General features: G+C 43.4%; 1 protein-coding gene across 1 annotated transcript in view; it reads left to right on the top strand.

The window, feature by feature from the left end:
- Positions 1 to 2,778: 2,778 nt before the first annotated feature.
- The window catches only part of FGF6 (fibroblast growth factor 6), a 59,851-nt gene continuing 36,512 nt past the window's right edge, over positions 2,779 to 26,117 (top strand). The window contains exons 1-2 of the mRNA XM_085652589.1: positions 2,779 to 3,501; positions 4,152 to 4,255. Of these exons, the coding sequence (XP_085508715.1) occupies positions 3,162 to 3,501; positions 4,152 to 4,255 (444 nt within the window). The 5' untranslated portion in view covers positions 2,779 to 3,161. The remainder of the gene's footprint in view (positions 3,502 to 4,151; positions 4,256 to 26,117) is intronic.

Raw genomic sequence — 26,117 nt, 5'->3', positions numbered from 1 at the left:
AGTTAAATCCTGGTCTGGAGGGCGGTGCAGTGGCAGTATGGCAGCAGCTGTCCATTAGGCTCATGGAAGAGCCTAACATGCAGACTGCCGATGTCAGAGCGACGACGGACCTTCCTGCACAGTGTGGCCTACATGCCACATTGTGCAGGAACTGGGGATGCAAATTCAGGTGGGCACTACATGTGCCTCCCGCAAACACCCCCAGGCCCAGGAGAGATAGGGAGCCATATTAGAGCCCACTTTGTTGCCTCTTCGCCACGCCACCCTTTTCATAGCGGGGTCACCGCCATGAAAAGGTTGGTGGCGAGGCAACTCAGAATATCCTCTGTGGTACTGCTGCAGCACTGCCAGCATATTTCTGCCTTTGACCATTGCACGCCCGCCGCAGGATCCTGGTTGCAGCGGTCCGACCACCACACTTTTAATAGTGTGGGCGGGCCTGCTGTGTGGCAGTGGTTGGACCGCCACAACAAGTACAGCAGTAGTGTGGGCACCCGCACTCATAATAGGACCCTTAATGTCTTATGTTGCTTGTGCTCCCATTCAGAGATGATGGAGTTTACCTTTCTGCGCTAATGTATGTGAGTTCAAGACTGATTTGCATATTATTGGCCCCTGCTTCTAGTGGTACAGATAAGATAAAGATAAAGAAATTGAATGCACAGGGACCTTTAGACTGGATGATTGCCAAATTACTTACTTATAACAACGAAAAGGCAGAATTAAGGATATTGCATTCTTGTTGCAAGGATCTCATATAAAATTGTGAGGATGCATATTCGACTCTGAGCTGGCAAATAGAAAACAAATCAGAGAAAATAGAAATGTCTTCTATCTAATGCCCATGCCTTATCTAGTTCTATAGAACAGATATCTCAAAGCACTTGGATCACTCTGGGTTTTAGCACTGTATCAAAGCCAGAAACATAAGGTACATTTATTCCAGAGGTTGGAGTTCTCGCTCCCGGGCTAGTGGGCTTTAATGCAGGTGTTTTTAATAGGCAGGTCTGATGGACTTTGGAGTATGCATGGGGAGCTCTTTCATCCACATAGGCTTAGCACGTTTGTTTGAAATGTGTGTGTAGGGCCTAAGAACTTGAGTTAGAGCATCAACCCAACAGGTAGATTTCTAAAATGTCAGAAGTGCTGTCTCATTAGCCTCTCCTAGAATGGGATTCGCGGTCACGCTGTTGAACATGTTAAGGTGGTTGATCTAATACTTAGGGAGCCCATCATAAAGGGCATTAATATAATAGGGTATAGCATCTATGATCAGTTTTCAAGGGGCACATTTTGAATGTCCTATTTGACACAGGTGGTAAAGGCGTTATCAGCTGCCTGTGCTGTGCTGTTGTCGCCCAGGAACAAAAGTGTGAAGGTGCTGCCCCAGTGTGGTTCTTATCAAGAGCTGGGTTGGATATGGTCCAATATTTGTGATTTTATGCTTCGACTTTTTCCAGTAGTTTAGATACACAGGAAGTCTTGTTGTTAGTTGAAGTGCTTAATGTATGTTTTGTTGAGTGTCATTAGTTTGGGTAATGGTGCAGCGGTTGATTTCTCTACAGTTATTTGCCAAACCTGAACATGCAATTCAAGGATCATTTCAGGAGCCCTTTTTCCAGAAGATAATACACAGAACCCAACAAACATGAAGCTGCATTCACAGACGACATTATACAAAAATGAAACCTTAAAATATTTGTAACAGCCATTGGCTGGCAAAGGATTTGAACACTTAGGCATATAGCTGTGTATTTAGACCCAAACTATATCCCTAGCAAGGCTTAACGTAAACCAGAAGAAATATTTTCCAAGACATTGGCTTCAAGTGCGGAAGTGGTCAGCCCTGTACGCTGGGGATATGGAACTTTAAACAGAATTAGATTTTGATACCTAAACTGGGCAACGTGAATTGCGTTTTGCAGCAAAATGCATAGCAACTTGCGCAGCAGACTAGTGCTGTGCCCATTACAAAGGGTTTTTATTCTAATTGTAATTGGTTGCTTCAAGGGACAGCTTCAAGGGGCTGCTTAAAGACCTCTCGATTTGGAAAATTCTAACTGGGCGCTATCTAAAGTTAAAAAAAAGCTTTTTCAATCTGGTGGCTTCTCGGTAGCCTGTGTTATGGCAGCAATCTCAGTCCACGGAGCAAACTGCAGTTTGCTGTCATGAACCCTCCAGCACGTTTACATTGGGAGGTTTCCAGTATAATACATAGAGCCAGTCAGGAGCTCAAAGGGTGATCAGAAATGAATGCATACATATGTTTCTGAAAACGTGCATTATTTTTCAAAAAACACATTGCGCAATTAGATGCATGCGGAATTTTAACATAATGTGATTTAAATAGGTTAAAGGGAAAAAGACGTTCTTGAAAGTAATACCTGGAGTTCTGTATTTGTTTTTTATGGTGTCGACTGCTGTCGATGCTGCAGTGCTAATGTAGAGTTTTGCTAGACATGAATCTGAACAGCAGTGAATAATATTGTAAAGAATTACTACATTGCACAAGTGCTCCAAATTATTTCCCGATTCCTTGACGGTGCTGTCCATGCTAGGCAATGAAGGCTCTCTGAGCAGCAGGCTGCGTGGGAAGGGCCGGCAGGATTACCATTGCTCGCTGGTGAGGCTCAGAACTTTTTTTACACCTCCTACTCTAAATAAGGAAGCTGCTTGCGAGGCATATGACCGTCCAACCAATTTGGACCATGGGAGGCCCCTGTCAGTAGTCACTGCACGCTGCCCAATGAAACTTCACTCCTCGTGTCTTGCAGGGCTGCATTCATCAGCTCCCAGCAAACTTGACACAGCAGGTTAGTGTTACAGCTCTTGCTCCGCAGCTGAAGTACCTCTGGCAAGTTACTGGTGTCAGGATGATGCTAAGGAGTGGGACGGCTTTTGAGCTGTATAGATAGATCACACAAATATATCCCTGCTGCCCACGAGAGAGCACGAGCTACAAAACATGGTCCCCAGCACTTGGAGCTTTGCTGGTCTCTTTCTGTTCTCCACCAAACGGCTCCCAGGCTTCAGTTTCATGTCAGCAATCCCTATCTGCCTTCCAAAAATAAGCCCAGGCCGCCATGCAGAAGGGAGAAAAACAAGAAGGGCGGTATTTTTAGGGTCATTAATTCTGACCACGTGCCCAGAAGGTGAACCGGATGGCCGTTGCACAAAGGCTACTCATTACTATGTCCTGCGGAGCCAGCATTCACTGGACGTTGCCCACTTTTGTTCTCCTCTGCTTTCTGGCTGGAATTGTTTCGACATACCCTCTTCCGAGTCGAACTAATGGGACCTTTCTGGATGGAGGATGGGGGTCTATGTTTTCCAGGTCCCTTGCCGAGATGGCAGCGGAGAAGTCGGATGTGAACTGGGAGAATGACTATTTGCTGGGAATCAAGCGAATGCGGAGGCTTTACTGCAACGTGGGCATTGGATTTCACCTTCAGATCCTCCCAGATGGAAGGATCAGCGGTGTCCATAGCGAAAACCAATACAGTGAGTACCACCCAGAAATACCATAGCATCCATGTTGCGTAGTAGTAGAACTGTGATCTTTAATGCATGGATGGTACAAATGTCGTAGCTTCTTGGCATTGAGTGACACCAGACCTGTTTGTTTTTTTGGAATGCCCTCAGATCTGTGAGCACTGGAAATATCCAGGCTGAGTGAGGCATGTCATGAATGCTTGGACAGAATTAGATGCCAACTTATTTTTACACGGCTGCCCTTTAGAAGCTAGAATCCAGGAGCAGTTTGCAAAGTTTCCCTGTGGCACAGTTTTTCACATTCCAGGTGCTTTTCTTGTTGAATGACCCGTTGCCGCTGTCATCAGGCCCAAAATAGTTGACTTTGCAACTTAAGAAGTTGTTTTGCGTAGAACTAATTAATGTATCACATGTCTAGTCTAAGGCACGAGCCGTCCTGAGGATTTTGCTTCATTATTGATTCTAATAGTCGATGGTTGCTTCAAGAAGCCTGTGATAGCTTCAGATTTGTAGAGATTAGCACACACTGCAGTCAGTTAGCGTTTTGCATGAGCTGGCTTGTATGACGTGCTGTAGGTGCATTGAAAACTATGTTCAGTGGATATGCCAGCCTGTCAAGGTGCAACGCATGACATTAAATGTACCTTTTCTTTACTTAGGTCTGTTAGAAATATCAACCGTAGAACGAGGTGTTGTTAGTTTGTTTGGTGTGAAAAGTGAACGTTTTGTAGCAATGAACAACAAAGGGAGATTATATGCCGCAGTAAGTATACAATTCCTCTTTTCCAGTGTATACATGAAATGTTATTTCTCTGTGCTTGTATCGCCATTACAATACTGAACATGGTTGTGATTTAGTGTGCAGAAAGTTCTTATTGTAAACTGCCAGATAAGTAAATTCATATTTAAGTACATTTACTGCAGTAAAATGTGGTGCATTTGAAAGCTATAAAGAGGTGGGAAGCTTAGCGTGTGTGCTGTTTGATAAAAATGTGTAAGAGCTTTCTAAGTAATGCAGATATTGTTCAATGCAGCATACATGTGTCATTCTCCTGGCATGCAACCTGCAGTGGCCGCATATTGAACTGCAGGTTGAACCCTACAGAGTACATAGGGATCTGATTATTTTTATTCAGTAATTATTTGGTGGTATTAGTTGAATCATGTGAACAGTTTTGAGTTGGTGGTATTTGATTTTGTTACACTAAATGTTCTTATTGAAATAGCGCTGCCAACAATGTAAACACAATATAGGGTCGCAACGCACTCACTGCAAAATGTACCCCCTACAACTTTGTATCCCACTGAGACCTCCAAATATCAGTGGTCCCAATCCATGCCTCACTCACCCAAGCCTCAAAGACCCAAATGCCAAAACTGGACTGTGGCACAGGGATGTCTGCAGATTTCTTGTTGGACTGTTACTTTGTTGGTTGGTTTTGCTGTTACAGAGGAATGATGCTTTGTTTATGGTGGTAAATTGTGGACTAAAAACACACTCATTGTTATTTTATTCATAATATTTTTGTGGCAGTAACCACCATAATTCTCTCATCCTCCAAACACTCCTAGAGTGGTTGTTGTTGGGTGCCCAGTGGGGCTGGTTTGACAACATTCTTGACAGTGTACCTCTCCCTGGTAAACACCTAAAACCCGAGGGTTGAGATACCAAGGAATGTGTCAAATCTAATAGGGGTTCTGATTTCAGGAGAGGTTGCAGCCTAATGGCTACAGCTGCTGTCCTAAGAAGTGGGGAACCAGGCTTGAGTTCTGATATCGGCTCAGTATCTTATGGTTCTAGACAAACCTCTCAATCTCCCAATGTGTGAGGCCTGGTTCTCATGTATATTGCTCTAATGCCCTTGGACCAAGTTGTTGCTATATAAAGCAGGAAAAAAAAAATATACAAGCACACTCGCCTAACTCAGGCACCTTTGTTTTCAAAGTCATTTATCATACCAACGTTTGATGACCTTGGGGCAATCTTGCTTTCATAACCACTCCCCTGTTGCATTTTGGTACTTGTAGAGTTGTCACTGAGACTACCAAGGTTACATTCAGTAGAAGGATTTTGGATGAGAATGATTCTAAGGAGATGAATGGCCAGATGCCTTCCAACATCACCTAGCATATCTTTCTCATCATGGACTATCAGTCGAGCATCCGTTGTATTTTATAAAGAACTCCTTTCTCAGTGCAACTGTAGAGAATACATTGGACACGTTATGTGTTTGTAATTGAAAAATGGAGAAAAGTCTATTTTAATTAGCAAAAATCTGCTCTTCCATTCTAAGGAAGACACAGCTTCATTCATTCAACAAGTTGCATGGTAGGCAAGGAAGGTAGCAGACATTGTCAAGAAGTCCATATGCTCATCAGTTCACTTGCTGAAGGGGCTCTCTCAGAAGATCTGATCTGTGTTCTGATGAGTTTCTGGCATGGCGAAGAAGTTCCTTTTGGGAACACATACTTAACATTGAAATAAACCGCATAAAAACGAGGTGTCATTTTATCTTCAAATGGCTTAATTCTTCTGTATTTTGATGTTGTTTATTTATAGTCATTCCTGCTATAACACCATACCATTGGCGAGTTAGCTCAGTCGACCCAGTCAATACCCCTACACTCCTCTTTAAAGTGAAGATGCTTCATTTGACCTTGCTGTTAGAAATCTGAATCTACTCAAGAAGCGTGTCCAATACTTGATTGTCAAAAACTGACACATAACTGATAACATCACTTCGTCCCTTGTATTCAGTGAAAAACAAAGAGCACTTCAATGGCTACAGCCACATTCTTTACCTCCCATCTGCAAGACTTTCCTTTTTAGAAGGAACTTGACAGCGCATATGTCTGTTGAGTTGTTGTTACCAATTCTTTAAAATATACATATAAGGGCTTTGCTCCACCCAGAAGAGCATTATTCTCTTACACTGTGCTATTGGCTATTTCGACTATTATTCTGCCTTCAAGGAAGTGTTTTCATTGAAATGCACAATGAAATATTTTCTTCTGAAAAGTACACTTAAGCATTACAATGTTTGTCACATTCAATTGTGTATGTCCTGTATGTACTCTATATATAAAGCAATCAATGTTTTGCTACATTTTCAAGACAAAAGTGCAAAGCTAGTCAGGCAGTATGTCATCTGATAAAACACATTTGTGAATGTAACACATGTAAACAGCTTTTGTGAATGCCTGTGTTTACATGAATTAGGACAGTAAAGCCAAACAATTGGCTTTGCCAGTGGTTGTTTATCCTTTTCAGTCTTTCTCTCTTTTCATATCATTACTGATATGAAAGAAAACAAATAAAAAATACATATATTTAAACCCAAGTATGACCATCAATATGCCCAGGCACATAGGGATATTCGAAGCGAAAACTGATAGGGTTTCTGTACATTTATTGACAATGCATTGCGAACAAACAGCACATGAATGCATTACTCTCACTGCAATATCTAAGTAGACATCTTTGTAAGATTCCAACTCGATAGGCATATAGCAATCCCAATGAAAAAAAATCGAAATTGCAGTCAATAAATCGAAGAGATTTGAATCTGGTGAATAACAAGCATTGATTGCTGCTTCCTTAGAATAAAACAAACAAGGCTAGGTGGGGAGAGGTTTTTGTAATCTTGGAATGCATGTGCAGTTCACTTTATTTGGTGTATACATCTTATGTTTAATTGCCAGACAGTGCTAGATGAAGTTTACATTATTTTATGTTTTAATGAAATGGTCGGGATTTTTGGATTTTCCTTCATTGGCAGTTTTACATTTCTTTTTGTACAGACAAAGCTTCAGGGGGGCGTTGGTGGCCCTTTAGATATGATGTCCTCTTTTTTGGTGAAACATTACTGTGGCCACTTGCATTGGGACGGGCAAACAGAAAGATTATTACATTGAAGCTCGGCGCACGAGCAGGGGCTCCATACTAGTCTCCCACGTGGCTGCACGTCAGACACCCTGATTCCGCTATTCTTTCTTTCTCTTTATTCTATTTCTGTTAAAGTTGCAGGTTAAGTGAGACTTTTGTTGCCGATAATATGAGAGAGAATGTGTGTACAGCATTCGGCTGCGTCGCAAGGGGCTCAGATTCAGAATTCAAAGTCAATCTGCATTATAGAGGCTTTCCTCTGTGTGTGCGCGTGCCTGCATCTGTGTGCACACGTAAAATCACTCATGCAACATGCCTCGGATATGGCAGGCTTCGAGAGGGTGCTGGCCCGTGGGTATGTGTAAGTTCTCTTTCTTCCCAGAGTTGCTTTTCGAACTGCATTATTCTAAAATGCTGCACCCCCAGATATCTGTCCTCTGCAAACCTCTATTGCGCTTTTCACTCTCTCATGGAGTGTGCCACGTAATGTACTGCCTGCCAATGCTGAGAGCAAAGGTCGGTGAACACCTTAACACTGCATCCATGTTCCTCCGTGCGCAAAAGCACCCTCGGGTCCTGACTGTGCTCCCAGCCGTCTCTTTGCACCCATCAGGGAGCGGGCTGAAGTCTGACAGGAGCAGAGGTGCAGTCCTAGAGAGCGGAAGCGGAAGTCTCGAAGGGTCCTGGTAGTAGGCAGTTTTAAAGTCACCTTACACAGACCCAGGCACCAAGGTTTTCAGCTCAAGTCTACCTTCCTGACCCTCTCTTAATGCTCCCACAGCCCCTGGGGACGATGCAAAACGTGGACGTTGCAGCAGAAAATGTTCTGCATTGGGAACCGATGCTTCCCTCTCTTGCATGGGGAGCATCTCTTCGAAGACAAGGAGGGCCTACGGAGTTCCAACTCTGACTCCTCCCACACAGTGCCAAGAGGGTTCTTGGTTGCTCAAGGGCTTCATGCCTTTTAAAGGAACGTTTCCAAGGGATCACACTCTGCCCTTCAGCGGCTCCTTGAGTTAACGAGAAAAGCTATTGCTCATATAACTTTCTGTATAACTTAGTTGTTAGCCTTCACTACATGTGGCAGGATGAGGTGTAGGGTCAGAACTGAAAGCAGAGCTTTGAGCATTAGACAGCATCACACCTGATGCTCCACAATCTGTCTTAAGTGAAACTGTGGCGGATCCTCTTGCCCCACTGCTTTTAAGCAGTGCAAATAGAGGAAACATAAAATGATAATAACTTTGAGTTATTATCATTTTATGTTTCCTGCTGCTTTGTGGGGGGCGGGCGGGGCTGCTCTGCTCTCAGAGCAGGGCAGGGAAGGGAAGGAGTGGTTTGCCCACTTCTAAGTGCACATGACTGTGTGGCCGGCCCTCTGGGACCGGCCAACCAGTCATGCGCACTTTCCCTGTTCTCCACGCAGGCTGCATTACAGACTGCGTGGAGAACATGCCCAGGCCCCCATTCCCTGTCTGAGTGTGGAACCACGACGCTCATACCAATCACAATGCTGCATTTTTGGAAGTGGAAACTATTTTGTTTAGATATTTGTGGTGCCAGACGTATGGAACATCCCAGGTTTAGAAACAGCCGAGGTCCAGCTTACAGTATAGTTGGAATCATGGCCGCAGTTTATAAGATGTGCTTGTACATTCCCATGAAAGTGGAAAGATTGTCAACTATGAGCTATTCACAGGCAGCAGCGCCTCGTGGTCACCTGCAAGAAAGGAAGGGGTTTTTCAATACTGGTTACCAGGAAGTTCTCTGTCAAACCTGACGCTCTCTTTAAATGCAGTTCAATTGACTTCAGTAACTGGACCATTCTGATATTAGCTCTAAAAATCAGAATGGTTTAGACTCTAAAATGCTCTACTTTTGCTTAATTAATATAAAACCAGGCAGGGACGATTGAAATGATCTACTCTCTCTAGATGATCACGGCCTGGCGTAACCCACCACTGCCCTGTCTTGTACATTAAGCTCTGACTATTTCCTACAAAGCATTATCCACCCTTGTAAACTACACCAGTGGTTAGTATTGCTCGGATGTAGGGGTTGTGGGATTGATGAGGGTGACCCTTTGCAGGAGGGTAATGCTGCAGGTTTGAGGGATGCTTCGGAGGAGGTGGTGTCATAGAGGTGGGGACTGTTGCCACATCACATCCATTGCACACATGATTTATGGAGCCCTGAGGTCTGGCATTCCAGTGCAATAGAGTTGTTCTGCAATACTGGAAAAGGACAGCACCAGCAGCACCAGCAGGCAATCTTTCAACACTGCTTAAATAATGTACATGTTGTGCGAAACACATTCTCTCAAATGCCAGATTCCCTTCACTAAATAACCTGCGTACTCTATAGTAGGGGTGGGCGGAATTTGCGAAAGCGACTTTCGCAAATTATCGCGAAAATGTTAAAAATCTCCGCAAACAAGCGGAAATATCGCGAAGATGCGGAAGTTTTTTTCCGGCATGTTCGCGAGATTTTCTGCATGGTTGCGGGTCGCCAACTTACCCATGTGGTTGCTTGCGGGCGCGGCCATCTTGTTTTCAGTTGTCTCGCGGTGCATGATCGCGAGAAAAAAGACGTGATCGCGCGACGCATGACGTCACTGTGGACGCGAACTGTCGCGAGACAGCGCAAATGGCTAAAACAATACAACATCTCATGGAGAACGCGACCGGATCGGGAAAACTTGTCGGCGAACGCGGGGATTCAGGTAAGGCGATCGCGCGCGCGCGAGAATGTATTATTTTACAGCGCGAGCAAGAACCAAATTATCGCAAAGCTGCGGTATGCGGAAATTTTGACATTTCCGCGCTCTCCGCGGAACGCGGAAATTCCAAATTATCGCAAATTCCGCGAACGGAACGGAAATTTTGCCCAGGCCTACTCTATAGACGAGAGAACGTAAGATCTCACCAGCTGGACCCAAGAACACTAATGACATCTGTTCTTAAACCATGCACAATATCCTGATTTATATGGCAATTCTAAGCTTAAAAGAACTCGTCAAGGCCCACGTCCTTCTTTCTAGAGTTATTTTCATACACACCAGCTAAATCAAAACAGAATTTTCATAAACAACCTTTAGGTAAAGCATTATAAATGAGTATTGCCACAGTGAAAAGGGCATCACATTGTTGACCGACTGCAGACAATTCTAAAGCTAACGGAAAGGCACAGAGGTTCAGCTCTTGAGAAACAAAAAAGAATGCTTTTGAAATCTGAACTTTGAAGAGTAGTTCAGATGCTGGTGTTGTCCAGTTTGGGCCACTAAAAGTCTGTGTTGACACTGCTTCCTAATTCTGGCTTTCCCAAATGGAAACAATACACCATGCATCGACCCTGCCGGTCACGCGCTCTCGCTCAGCCCCATCTAGATCGTGTTACACTTCCCACCTCTCCAGGCCCATGTGTCTTCATGGTGTGTGCCAAGCCAGCAGCAGAGACCCTAGACTACAACTCCCGCCAAGATGAGGCCCCTCAAATCATTGCAAGAAAAGTTCGTGATGACATCAGCAGCTTGACCACGCCACGTCTGGAATTATATATGAGGCAGAGAACATTACTTTCCAATGCAGCTAGAATCTTTAATACATAAATAAGAAGCATTGGCTAAGCCAGTAGGTCTGGCTTTGGCAGGCTGGTGCTATAGTTAATAATTTTTTTTACTTTTAATCCAAGAATGTGCCGCGAATAAAGAAACCTAAACAAAACACCACATGGTTGCTTCAACATTTTCAAATTTAAAAAACATTCACTGATGTGGCCCTCTTACTATAGATTCTTTTATAGTAGCCTTTCAGTTATGCCATGCATTTTATTATTATTATTAATAATATTTAAGAAGGAAACCAGAAAAAAATACCAAGCTAACCAAGTACTCACATTACAGGCAGCTACAATGTCACAATGCCACCTAAACAATTTAAATCTTCAAAAAGGAGACGGTAAATGAATCCCTATTTAACTTGCACCCGAAGTGCAGGGAAAAGAAATAGCCGCTATTTAAAATATGAAAAAATAACTAAAATGAAAACGCACACTTGGAGGTTTATCACTGAAGATAAATAATTCGTTTGTTGGTACACCTGAACAATGTCCCCAGGCTTTGTGCATTCACTCAAAGTGAAGGGGAAAGCTTAAAAGTGGATAAAGTGTGCTGATAAATTGCCCCATACTGTGTGCTGTGGGGGGTGGAAGTAAAATGTGAATAACAATTAAATAGACCAATCGATGAATCCAGCAGACGAAAAACAGCACTCTGGTGAGGCAGTTAAAGCTGTATCAGAGGCAGACCTAAAAGTAATGAGTAGGCCTCATAAACACTACCTTGTGCAGTAGAATTAATTGGGGTTGCATAGTGTCTTTTCTGGGCATGTAAATATCTAACGTCATATGTCTAGTTAGATGTTTTATTATTTCAGGTATTATCTGATTATACTGGTATTTTGAGGCCTCTTTGAAGAAACCGTTAAATGAGTGACGTTGTGTGCCAATAATGATGTTCGTTTTCAAATATAAAAGATCTAAAACGAACATAGCAACAAGGGCCTTGATTTCTAACTAAACATTTTTCTAAGAAACAGCTGCGAGACATAAGAGATCTGATGAAAAGTATGCATTTCTGTGCGTTTCAGAACCCAGATTGAATTTCCAAGCAGCGCATTTATCTACCATTGCATTTTAACTAGGTGTGTGGGAAGTTGCAAAGCCACCTCGTTCGTAATTTCGAGCCTGCAAGTTTTTTAGAAAGAAAAAAAAGAGCAGCTTTAGCAGCCATTTTCATTCGCAGGTTTCTGCTGTCCAGAAAATGTGCCATACTCGAAGCCCGCCTTGCAGTAATATTAATGAACAAGGTACTTACCTTTGGTAACGCATTATCTGGTAGAGACTCTAGCTGCAAATTCCTTACCTTTGAATTTCCCAGGTGTCAGGCTGGAACTTTTGCTGAGCAATACCCCTGCGCGCGATGTAGGGTAGCTCTATTCGGCCCTGCTTGACGTCGTCGGCGTTGTTAGCGTCGGTTATGATGTCGCATTGCCTATATAGGTGCCACCCAAGCGCGCAGACGTCAGTTCTTTTCCTTGCTCACCAGTTAAGCGCCGATCCGGGAAGTGCTAACCCTCTGCTGCTTTTTGGCAGGCTTTTTCTCGATTTTTGTTGATCTTTGTGTGCGAGGGATGTCTTCGAGGAAGACAGGTTTCAAGCCGTGCAGGGCCTGTTTTTTCCTCACCAGAAGCAGAGAGACACAAATAAACTGACGTATTTGTGTGCAAAACTAGGGCTCTGAAAGGGGGAACAACCCTAGCCCTACAATATCAGTCCGCAAAGCGGGGAGGCATGGGTGGGGCTGTAAGGAATCTGCAGCTAGATAGAATCTCTACCAGATAAAGCGTTACCAAAGGTAAGTAACTTGTTCATCTGATAGAGACTTCTAGCTGCAGATTCCTTAACTTTGAATCAGATAACTAAGCCATACAATCCCGGTGGTGGGTTGCAGACTCACATTCTGTACTAAAAAGTCTTGCAGGACCGAACGGGCAAAACACCTGTCCATCCAGGCAGTAATCTTTTGTAAACGTGTGCAAAGACGCCCACATTGCTGCCTGACAGATGTCTTGGACTGGGACACCCAAGCCAAGGCAGTAGTCGCAGCCTTTCCACTGTTGGAATGGGCCCCTAATCCCTCAGGGTGCTGCTTCTTTGCCAAGGCATACCATATCTTGATGCAGAGAACGCCCTGGTGAGAGATAGTCCTTTTCTGCACTGCCCTCCCCTTCTTTGCACCCACCTACCCCACAAAGAGTTTGTCATTCACCTGAAACTCTTTTGCACAGTCAAGGTAGAACGACAACGCTCTTTTTGGGTCCAGCCGGTGGAGACGCTCCTCTTCCTTGGGGGATGCGGGGAAGCAAAGAAAGTGGGCAAAGTGATGGACTGACCCAGATGGAATGGGATCAAAACCTTTGGCAAGAAGGATGCCCTGGTGCGAAGCACCACCTTGTCCTTAAAGGACAAAAGATAAGGAGGCGAGCAAGATAACGCCTGCAACTCACTCACCCTCCGGGCCGATGTAATCACCACTAAGTCTGTTTTAATGGGCATCAGCAGGAGGGGACAATTGTACAAAGGCTCAAATGGAGCGCACATTAGATAGGTAAGGACAAAATTAAGGTCCCACTGTGGCATAACAATGGGCGTGGGTGGAGACAAGTGAGCCAGTCCTTTTAGAAATCTTTTTGCAATACGAGACTTAAAGAGAGAGGGCTTGTCTGGCAGCTGCAAAAAAGCAGACAGAGCAGAAAGGTAACCCTTGAGAATTCCCAAGGCAGAGCCCTGCTGGGCAAGGGTTAGAATGATGAAGGACAGTGGAAAGAGAAGCAGAAAGAGGGTCAATGGACCTTTCTGCACAGTATGACACAAATATCTGCCAACAGCAGGCATATGCTGTTTTAGTGGGGGGCCGCCTATTTATCCATATTTATTTTGGATTATGTGGAAAAATTAAGCTGAAATTAGTATGCTTCCACATTTATTTAACCAATAAATATGAACTTATGCTTGAATCCCTGCCAGGTTTCAACGCTGTGAACACCCACAGACGATAAATCAATTCACTTATCTGAAAATATGCACATTTCAGTATCAACCTTGTGCATATCTCCTGGTGTTAAAAACTCTTTACTAAAATTCCTTTCTTTTTTAATTCCCTTACCTATCAATTCACACAGCTATTGGCCTGGCAGTCATGGTAGACTGTATTATGAATGACTCAAAAAGCAACACAATTTCCGTTTTTTTCCACATTTAAAAATAAATACAGACAAGAAAATAAATGTTTTCTGCCTTTATTTATATGTAAAAACGGAAAACAGGGAGCCTTAAATATAATGCTTTTGTAATAAGGCTAACGTGATATCGGTTACTTTTGTGATGGACAAACTTATCCACCAAACCCTAAATAAAGCCCATTGTCTCTTAACACATGTAAGGGAACCTTTTTAATGGTAAAAATAAAACCATGTAAGGTGCACAGGGCTGATTTAGAGTCAGATAGTAATGGTACATCCTCCTATTTCTGAAGGAAATAATTCTGAAGAAGAATCCACGGGCAGAATTTCCTCCACTATACTATCTTAATTGTGGAAGTAATTCCCTGGCAAATTGTGGAGACTGCAGTAGATAGTATTTCCTGTTTAAATTAAAGGATCTAACGTTGTCACCCAACTCTAAAACAGATCCTTAGAGGAATGTTTATGAAAGGAGTTGTGTAGTACTTGCACCTCCCAATGTGGTGCAAGCGCAATGCGAGCCCAAAATATGATTTATGAAGCCACCGAAGGCCATCTTGCATGGCCCTGAGCGGCTTAAAAAATGTGGAGTAACGCAATACAGCGCAAATTGCTGCATTGCTCTGCCCTGGGAAGGCGTTCCATGGGCTGTGCGTGGGTGTTCCTACACAACTCCCATGGTTTTTGATGCATTCCTAGATTTACCAAAAGTGGTAGACCTGGGAATGCTCCCAGCAGATATGCCTTCTCAGGGGAGGCATAACGAGGAGAAATAGCTTTATTTCTCCTCATTCCTTTCTTTTTGTGTGTGTGCTGCAGAAAGAGGAATATGCCTCTCAGGATTGCTTTTGTGCAGAAGGTGCCCGTTCCTGCACAAAAACAATCCTGCATGCAAGGGTTCCTACATTGGCACTAGGCAGCCAGAACGGCACCAGCGCAGGGACAAAGTCAGGAATGTGCTGTATTCTTTTAAATACGGCGAATTCCTGCCCTTTCCCTGTCACACAACACAGCACAGCAAGGTGACTTGCTGTGCTGCACGACTTTTTTTTTAGGTAAATATGCCCCTTAGTGTTGCTTTAAAATTCTGTAGGGCGGCAGTGAGCCCAGTGAAAACAGGTGTCCCTTGATCTTCAAAGAAGCAGCAACAAGGAATGAGGTTCAGTGCTGGTCGCAGACACCGAGGCACCACCTGCCACTGAAAGAATTATCTTTCGTATCTGGTAAACATCATTTGTTTTTAAGAGTGTCCTTGGAATAGTCGAGTGAAACCTTGCTGCACTTTACTTAATGTGGTAGAAAATGCCACCAAGAGGAGACTGGCTACATTATGTTCCATTGAATCCGTACCAAACAGTTGATCTATTTTGCGGATTAACTGTTTTGAGCACATAATATTACATTTGTTTGAATAATGTATTCTCCTATATTGATTAAGCGAGAAGGACTTGTTCTACATCATGCAATGCATGAAACCTTCACTTGGTTTAAACCGTAACTTTATGTACGCTTATATTTGACATTGTCATGGAAATAAATATTTTATTTATGGGATAATTCGGTTTATCCAGTTCATTAGCAATATCTTCCTTTCACCCTTGATCATTTTGCCCCTTCTTCTCTAAATATTATGTGCACCGCTTGACATAAATGGAGCATCTAAACAAGGTAACTAAACAAATGTACATAATGTTGACTTTACTTGATTTTTTCAGTTATTGCCGGGACAACATATAGATTTATCGGTCTGATTTTACAAAAATAACGCTTTCATAAGAAGGAAAATATATAGTTCGTTAGAAAAAACAATCTGCTAATGTTTGTTACTGAATGAAAGATCAAAGAAGGAGAACTTACACACACGCAAGTGTGCATGGAACAGGTTAAAATTAAAATACCAAAAATCTGAAAATGTCAGATGATTAAATACCATTAATAGAGGGACGAATGAAGATAACATAAACAAATGAATAGAGTTAACAGTGCTGAAAAAAGTTAATTTGTGAATATTACATTTGCTAATGGTAGCCATTTTGGAAATATAACCCCATTCAACTTGGTCTCAATCGAAGAAGGTGGTTTAACATCTCAGGAAAAAAATCATGATTTAGTCACCAGAGCCATGGAAAGCTTTTAAAATCAAATCAAACAGTATTTGTATAGTACAAAACTATCACCCCTAACGTTATCTGGGCACTGAGGGTGCTGTGTCTCTGTCAAAAAGCCAGGTCTTGAGTTTCTGTCTGAAGTCCACCAGGAGGGTCCTGTTCGGAGGTGGAGGTGATGGTTGTTCCATGTCCTGGTGGCGATGTAGGAGAAGGAGCGGCCTGCTGCGGCTGCAATGGATGAGGGAGGGGTGTGCGAGGGTGAGCGAGGCAGAGCGCAGGTGTCTTGGGGGCAGGTGGAAGCTTAGTCAATGGTTGATGTAGAGTTTTGTATGCGTGCATGAGGACCTTGAACTGGCACCTCTTCTGGATGGGTAGTCAGTGGAGGATTCTGAATGAGGGGTGATGCTGGTCTATTTGGGGAGGTTCAGGATGAGTCTGGCTACGGTCTTTCTGGTGTTGATTGGATCCATCTGAAGATTTGGCAGATCATACGGAGGGTGTGGAAGCAGGAGGAGGCAATCGCATTCACTTGTCGTTTCATGGTCAGTTGGGTCTTGAGGATGATGTCAAGGTTGCATGTGTGGTCTGTTGGTGCGGTGCTGGTCCAAGTTCTGCTGGCCACCAGCTGTGGTCCCATGTGAAGGTCTTCTTCCTGAAGATCAATTCCTCTGGTTGCTGGAGTTCAGTTTGAGTCAACTGTATCTCATCCATTTGGTTACATCGGTCATAGTGTTGCAGAAGTTAGTTTCTCAGTGAGTGAGAGGATTAGTTGAGTGTTATCCTCCAAAGGAGATTATGTTGAATCCGGGGGATGTGACAATGTCTGCGAGGGGGATCATGTAGATGTTGAACAGTGTGGTGTTGAGGGGATGATCCTTGGGTACACCGCATATGATGTCCAAGGGTAAATACGTGAAGGCATGCAGATGGATGCTGTGTGCATCCTGAGAGGAAAGAAGCAATTCACTTGGGGGTGTTTTGCTGTCTGCTGATGTTGTTGAGTCTGTCGGTGAGGGTGTGGTGGGAAATTGTACTGAACGTAGCAGAGAGGTCGAGAATGATCAGGGCTACCATTTCTCTGCAGTCAAGGAGGGTTCTGATGTCATCTGTGGCAGCACTCAGCATGGTCTCAGTGCTGTGGTTGGCATACAACCCTGATTGTGAGGAGTTGAGAAGGTGGTTTAGTTCCAGGTATTCAGTGAGCTGTTGGTTGATGGCTTTGTCAAGTACTTTGGTTGGGTAGGGGAGCAGGGAGATCAGTCGGTAATTTTTGAGGTTGCTGGCGGTTGGCAGAGGGTGCTTTAGGAGGGGTCTGACCTCTGCGTGTTCCCATCCATTTGGGAAGGTTGCTGTGAAAATGGAGGTGTTGAGAATGCCTTGGAGTGCTGTGCTGATTGGGTTGGTTCAGAGTTTGAAGAGGGCATGGATCAGCAGATGCCCCGGAGTGGCTGAACGACATGATGGCTGAGGTGGTCTGAGTGGTGAGTGGAGACCAGATGGTTATTGTGTGGCTCGTGCTGGTGTTCGCTGGTTGAATGAGGTTGTCGAGGTTGAGAGTGGTGGGTTTGTGGTCGAAGTTGTTGTAGATATTGGCAAACTTCCAGTGGAAGTAGTCTGAGAGGGTGTCACAGAGTTCTTGTGAGGGGTAGATGATGTTCTCTGTGGCTGTTGGGATGGAGAATTCTTTGACGATTTTGCAGAGTTCTTTAGTGTGGTTGGCTGTGGTGTTGATGCGGTCGGTGATTGCTGCTCTCTTGGCTTCCTTGATGCGGAGGTGGTAGTTGGTAAGGGATGCTCTGTGAGCGGCTCTGTCGGAGGGGTTCTTAATAATGCTCCATAGCGTCTCGAGTCACTGGCAGTTGCTTTTGGTAGTTCTAAGCTCTGGAGTGTACCATCTGGCTTCTTTGGAGGTGTTGTTGGCTTTTGCTGGTTTCATTGAGGTGACTCTCAAGTGGTGAAGTTTTGGACAGCCTGGTCAAGGTCTGCTGTGGTTTTAGGTTGTGTGGCCCAATGGACCTGCATCCATTGGGTCTTGGTTACCTTACCCCAGCTTTGGTGAGCGGCACTGTGGTGCTTGGAGATGGTGTGCTGGGTGTTGGAGATGGAAAAGTGAATGATGGCGTGGTTGGTCCAGATGAGTTCTGTGACATGAGTGAATTTGATTCTGTCGCTGGAGGTGAAGATGGCATCAGTGTGTGTTGTGCTTTGTGTGTGGGTTCAGTGACCAGTTGGGTGAACCCAAGTTGTTGAGGTTCTCCAGAAGGGAGGTGGAGTTGGCGTTGTTGGGGTCGTTGACATGAAAATTGATATTGCTGAGTAGGACGTAGTGGAGGGAATCGATGACAAGTGGGGGCGATGAGGCTGGAGATGGTATCGCAGAAGGCTGTTTGGGGTCCTGGGGGTCTGTAAGCATGGATGCCTTGTATTGTGGTATTAGTGTTGGTCTGTAGTCGGAGGTTGAGGTGTTCCATGAGAGGTATTGTGTCATTGTTCGTGGCAGTGCATTGGATGGTTTCCTTGAAGATGATGGCGATGCCTCCACTGTGTTTGTTGGTGCAGTCTTAGTGAAGCTGCCAGGGTGGTGATGAAGAAGTCCAGAAACTCCTCGGTTGTATATCAGCGGATGGTGGGAGGAATAGGGGTCCTGGCCTTTGTCCAGGCATGGATGAGCGCATATGGGCTTGCCTTCCGCATGCCAGTGGCGTGGCCATGCTGCAGCATCCATTGATAGTCCTGAGAGGTGGGAGCGGCAACGGTGGGAAAAGAAGGCATCAGCAAGATGTGGTCGATGAATGCGGGCGGTTGCAAAGCAACCCAACAACAAGTGGCAGGCAGGAGAAAATGTGGCGGGGGAGTTGTGACCAGCCCAAGAGGTCACAGTTCCTCTGCCACGTCATGCTGAGTCCCCCATTAATATTCCTGGGAGGGGCTGGCAGGGAGGTAGGAAGGATGGAGCCGCACCGGTTGGAAAAGTAGGTGTCAACGAGACGCGATTGCCGATTGTGAGAGGTTGCTAGGCAACCCAACAAGTGAAAAGCAGGAGAGAAATGCTGCAGGTGAGCTGTGACTGGCCCAAGAGGTCAGGCTCCACAAAGAGCGCTAATAAGGTGAAGTCATGCTTTTGGTTCAATGGCACTGAAAAAAAAGATCTCAGATGATCGACATTGTTTAAATGCAAGCAAATTATTATTTTGTATTACTTCCCCACATTTTTGTGATTCAAGCTTATGTTTTTTTAACTGTTTGATTAAGCCTCAGCCACATTTGCGCAGTTCAAAAGGAAAAACGATTTCACTATAGGTTGCCATAGCTGTTCCTCTTTTCCACCAGATCTCTAAGCAAAACGTTTCAGAATAGTTACATAGACTTCACATATAGGTTGCAGGAATAAAGGAAATATATTTGCCACATGCACCTTCAAATGTAACATGAGCTTTAAAATAAGCATGTTATATGCATAGAAGCTGCATATGATATTACCAACATGAAACGTGGATTGAGCACTTATTTTGGTAATTGTTATTTGGAAAGGTCTTTAACCTCTTCAATGCCTATGACGAGCTGGTCTCGTCATGGGCCGCGGTTGCGCTGTGCCCATGACGAGACCAGCTCGTCATAAACCCCGCCCGCTAATGAAAGCGCCGGCACAGGGCGGGGAAAGGGGCGGGCACTGAAGGGGTTAAAAAACAAATGTAACACAAATAGGTAATCTGGTCTAAAATCTCCATTGGTAAGGTCAGGTTTGAATTGCCCATAGTTCCACTAGTATGTGAATACTAAATATAATGTGTCTAAACGCAACTGAGAGGTCAACAGCAGACTCTCAGGCTTGAATTGCTATCATTTGGCAACAACTTCACGCACCTTCTCAGCTTAAGTTAGCAGCAGACAGAACAAAGGTAAGGTGCACTTAAGGCCAGAATGTGAATGGAAAATTAGCCCAAGGCCTTCACAGCCATGGCGGTCTTTGAATAGCTCTTGCAGCACCCTTCTCCTTTACGTTTGTAGGGCAGGAACATAACATAGTACAGCAGACCTAGAGTGGATGGGGAGTCAGTGGTAGAAATTATATTCACACCTCAGTGGGATAGTTCCACAGCCTGGGGTGGGGTTAGAGTAGTGAGGGAAGATCTACACAAAGAATCCACAATATTAGCTTTTGTGGTAAAAGAGACTTGGGCTAGCTTTTGCCTGAATGAATGGCCATGGAACAGGAACTAGATCACACTAATGCAATCTCACTAAGTTGCAAGACCAAGAACTTCATTCATATTTGCTGAGTCATCATCACTAATATCCGATTTGTTTTACCCTTTAAATGTCATCCAAAACCCAGGAGAGAACTACCTGGAATGTCATAATAAGCCTTACCTCCAATCAGCATTAAATGGTTGCTACCTGTCTCAATGAGGACTATACAGAAAAAGTCTCTGGCACGGTCTTGAATCTCAGGGATTAGGATTTTGTTCTAGGACAGGTGGCACTAGTCTCTTGTAGACTGTTGAGTGGGTATTGGTCCTTGCCTATGTGGACCTTGCATCCAGTGGCTGCACAATGCAGGAGTTCCTGAAGCAGTGGAAGTTGTGTGCCTGCCTGTAGGAAACCCTGTGGATCATTTACAACTGGACATGTCTCATGATTGTCTCTACAGAACTTTCTTCCTATGGCTGAGGAGTGCAGAATGTACTGTAGACAGAGGAAAATACTTTTGCTGCAGGGAAAACGGACATGTATGAGATGTATGTATGAGAGTTGTGTGAAGTGTCCTGCATCTGAAAACCATGGGCTGGGGTTGGAAGAACATGTCCTGAAGATTTGAAGAGTTTTAAATAAGATTACAGTGCTACAGAAGATATTTTGGAAACATTGAGACTTGGAACTATTGAATCTTTTATGGACTGGGGCAAAGTTGCGAGCCTTTTCCATTGCAGTCTCATGGAACCCTTCTTACCTTCAGGTTTAAGCCTTGCCCAATAAAGATTTTTAACCTCTCGAAATGTTTAAGTTTGATGGTTTGGCCAGGATGAATCTTCATCTTTTAGTCATGTGTGGTCCATCGTGATTGGGATAGAAAGGAACTGGTTTTGTTTTTGACATAACTACTTTTCACTTCATCCAATTTTTTCATTTTAGTCATTGTACTCATGTTTCCTCTTCCATCTAACTTGATTTGGAAATTGTAAATTACTTATGGTAGTGCTAGTTGGTGTTGTTGTACATGTGTACATGCATATTTCTCTGAGGAAAGCCTTCCTGTTTGGGAGGAGCCATAAATAGGCTTGAAATACGCAAGGATATGAGTGACATCAAGTGAGCATCCAGAGTTGAATTTAGATTGGTCATTTGGGCCATTTTATCTAGGGTTATTGGGTTATTTTGGTAGTGTAAATGCGAGGAACAGTCACATCCTTAGGGAAGGATTTGAGTTTTGCATTGGTGGCTCCTACGCTAAGGCAGAGGTGCTTTGCACCACTGCCTTGAAGCAGTAAAAAAAGGAAAAAATAAAATGATAATAATGTAAGGTTATTATCATTTTATATTGTCCTCCTGCTGTAGCAGCTTTGTGTGATGGGGCAGGCGGGGCTGCAGAGCAGGAGAGGAGCAGTAGAACCTTCCTAAGTGCGCAATGACTGGCCGGCCCTCTCAAGCCGCCCAAAACAGTCATGCGTACTTTCCCTGTTTTCCATGCAGGCTGCACATGGAGAACATGCGCAGGCCCCCAGTCCCTGGCTGAGTGCCAAACCACGGTGCTCAGACCAATCATATTGGTCAGGGGAGCCTGGCTGTGCTTCCTGGAGTCCGAAACCGAGGAGAGCAGGAGCGGAGACCCGGGAGCTCGCAGCCAGGCAAGTGTATTTTTATTTTTTATTTTACAATGTACCTCACGCCCTCCCCCCTGCAGCCCCATCCCGCTGCCCCCCCCAGCCTGCCTCACCACCCGTGAGCCATGCCAGCCGCAACTGGGGTTATAAAATAGCTAAACTTCAGTACAGTATAAGGAGGAGGATAAGGCTGCTCCTTTCTTGTTGCCTTGCAATTTTACCAATGTCCAGAGTTTGAGGTGTAAATAATTTAGTTAGAATGAATTTCTTTGTGGCAAGCTAAATTCTCTTGTTGACAGTTCCTGATTCTGTTGATTTTTTGGCTTCAATGGGAGAGCTGAAATTGTTTAAAGCTGCCTGGCAGTATAGCAACATATAGATAATTAAATCTCTGCTCTGGAGATGCAGGACCAAAGGAGTCAAGTCAAAAAACATTTTTGACAAGCACTATTTCACTTCCTCGGTCCAAAAACCTTTTAACACTGTATTATAAAAACAAGATTACGGAAGTGTGATAGAACATTTTGCACATTTGCTGTGTAGTAATTTGCTAAAGTGATATGTTTTGATGTTGTTTGTGCTGCTGTGTTTTTGTGCTGCATTAGTGCAATGGATTTTGTTGTGTTATGTTGTGTTTATCGTGTTGCGTTCTGTTTTTACAGTTTTGTTTGCCCAGTTATGTTTTATTTATGGTACGTTGCTTTGTATGTCTTCGTCAGTTATGGTTAGTTGTTTACTTTAGGTATGTCAACAAATGTGTAGGACAAACACAACACTCTGAGATGCCCAGTGAAGTCTAATAAAATATATGTTTAATGCCAAGAAATCCAGCAAGCAGTAAAAGTAATCTAAGTACAAATTTGCAAAGCAATGGAACAGAACTTTACTGTCAGAGCTGTTGGAGCATACAGTGCTAAATTCACTTCAATTCCATATTTTCTTTTCACATTTTCTATAATACAGCAAGGGGAGAATGTGATATTATTTGAATGGGATGAATGTGAGAAGACCTTGAAGACTTGTGACTATTTGGTATGTGGGTAGAAAGCTGACTTTAATAAACTTGTAGATCTCACATGTCTATCCCAACTTCAAAGCGAGGCTACGCTTACCTTAAGAGTGGAGTGTGCAACACTGGAATACATGATGACAGTATGTTTAAAGTGTATGTTAATGTTCAATAATGCAAAGACTTTGGTAGTAATTCACGCAGGTATAAAAACTATTTAACAAACGAAGCTATATTTTGAGCCAAAAATAAAACGTGCCGATTAATTTCCTGGAACATACAACCGCTTACCAGTGTCTAAGGCAGTGAAACAGCGCTACTCGACCTCTTCTATTTAAGACACCAGTCCCCCTCAGAGCTTTGTTTATGTAATACAGTCCTTGGTGTGTTTTTGGTATGTTGGTTGTCAGTGATGAAGTTGTGAAGATTTGGGGAGTGTGAGGACACCATTTTGTTTTCAATCCAGTGCGGGTTGTAGAAATGATCATATGTTGCATGAGATTATTGCTATTCGCCTGGACCATAAGTATTGGATTGTGTGAATATTGATAGTAAGTTGTCTGTGTAAGGTGCAGTTAGCGGCCACAGCATGCTTGTAGCCTCTAGATCAGGGTTGTGGGCGCCAAAGTAAAAGAAAGTAAGACTGGGCATATATAGAGAGAGATGACAACTTGGACATTTGTGAGCATTTGCTTGCCATTTGTAAAAAGTACCAATAATTTGAGCATATTCACAGCAAGACAATTCCACATGTTGCACCACAAATACGCAGGCAATGTAAGTTCATAAGAAGGGTGTGTAGCATGTTCCATTTTCACACCATGAGACAAACAAAAGTAGGAATGTAGAGGCCAAATCACCAATAAAAAATAAGAAAAATATTGATACAGAAAAATCTGCTAATGAGGTCAGCATAATAGGCATATGTATTCATTTGGGGGTTATAAAATAGATAAACTTCAGTACAGTATAAGGAGGAGGCTAAGGCTGCTCCTTTCTTGTTGCCTTGCAATCTTACCGCAGTCTAGATTTGAGGTGTAAATAATTTAGTTAGAATCAATTTCTTTGTGGCAAGCTAAATTCTCTAGTTGACAGTTCCTGATTCTGTTGATTTTTTGGCTTCAATGGGAGAGCTGAAATTGTTTAAAGCTGCATGGCAGTATAGCAACATATAGATAATTAAATCTCTGCTGTGGAGATGCAGGACCAAAGGAGTCAAGTCAAAAAACATTTTTGACAAGCACTATTTCACTTCCTCGGTCCAAAAACCTTTTAACACTGTATTATAAAAACAAGATTCCGGAAGTGTGATAGAACATTTTGCACATTTGCTGTGTAGTATCAATCAATCAATCAATCAATCAAAGTTCTTTATTCGGATGTTAAAAACACCATAAAAGAGCATAAATACATGATACAGAATTTTAAAAAGCAATTAAATCAATAACATAAGAACATTTGATGAGAAGAAAAAGCAGGCGAGTCACATGATAGGTGCACAGCTTCTTGACGCACACAGTTCAAGCCTGTCCATTAGTTAATCTTGATCTCAGTGCTACTTTAATAAAGTTCAGAATGCAGCACAGGGTCAATGGGTCAGCTGCCCTTTGTAAAAACAATAAAGCTATTTTAGCCTGAGTCAGATTAGCCTTTTTCAAAATATTAATTAAAAAACTTCACCTGGGTATGGTATAATAGGAGCAGAAAAATACAAAATGAAGGGTGTCCTGCGGAGACAAGTTGTCGCAGCCGCAGGCACCCTTCTGCTCAATCGGAACAATATAGCCTTGTGGATCAGCTAATAAATAGGGTAAAAGATTGAGCCTAAAACGGGATATTAAAAATCTGTCCTGTGCATTATACATTAAGTAAAGATAGGGTTCCATTCCCACAGTGGTCTTAATGAGACTATGCGAGTTCACTGATCCTTTGGTCCCTTCTTCCGTCGTTCTAATTGTATTTCTTTGGGCCAGGAACAGGCTTTTTAACATAGGTTTATCCTGGGCTCTAATTACTGATGGGTTGGTGAAGAATTCTATCTGGCCCAACTTCTCCAAGGAGGCCTTGACATACTTAAACCAGGGTATATTCATACATTTTTCTCTTCCTAGACAGTCACTTAATATTAGTCTACTTATCTTGGCTTCTGGGTTTAACCAAATATTGAGCCACGCTAGAATGGGTCTATACTTAATCATGTCTTCAATATATGGCCTTCCTAGCTCTCTGTGGGCAATGATAGCTGGGGTACTCTGAGGGATTTTTAATATGGATCGAAAAATTTTATTTTCCTCCGGCTGTAATTGATTTATGTTTGCAAAGCCCCAAACTTCTGCTCCATATAGAACTTTAGAGCAACAGATGGAGCTATACAAATGCATTACTTGTTCCAGGGACCATCTTCCTAGTCTTCGCCCATAGCTAGTCACTGCACCATTTGAGGATATTAGTTTTCCACATCTCTCTTCTACCAGCGGTATAAATTTTAATCTCTCATCAAACAATATCCCTAGGTAGGAAAAGAGTTGGACACTCTCCAGTGTGTGAGTCCCAATTCTGTAAGTGAACTTAGACCGCGATTTTTTGCCTGCCATCATCACAAATGATTTGCTAAGGTTTACAGAGAGATCTAAAGTTCCCATGAATTTCACAAAACCGTCGATTAAAATTTGTAAACTTTTCGGGGTACGGGCTAACAAAACTGCCTCATCAGCATAAAGCAAGACTGGAATTTGACGCGTACCAATTCTCGGGCAGTCAGTGTTCAAGTCAATCAGGGTCTGCTCTAAGTTATTGATATAAAGGGAAAATAAAAAGGGCGCAAGAATGCACCCCTGTCTTACCCCGCTAGAGCACACAAAAGCTTCGGTGAGGCCCCCTTCGGTGTTATAGCGTACCCTAGCTGTAGTGTCTCTATGTAACTCCCTGAGAATTGTAATCAGTCCCTGGTCAATCCCAAGTTGGCTCATCATTAGCCACAGTTTCTCCCTATTTACATGA

Source organism: Triturus cristatus, chromosome 4_1 (assembly GCF_964204655.1).
Source record: "Triturus cristatus chromosome 4_1, aTriCri1.1, whole genome shotgun sequence".
NCBI lineage: Eukaryota > Metazoa > Chordata > Amphibia > Caudata > Salamandridae > Triturus > Triturus cristatus.
This window is presented reverse-complemented; position numbering and strand designations above follow the sequence as displayed.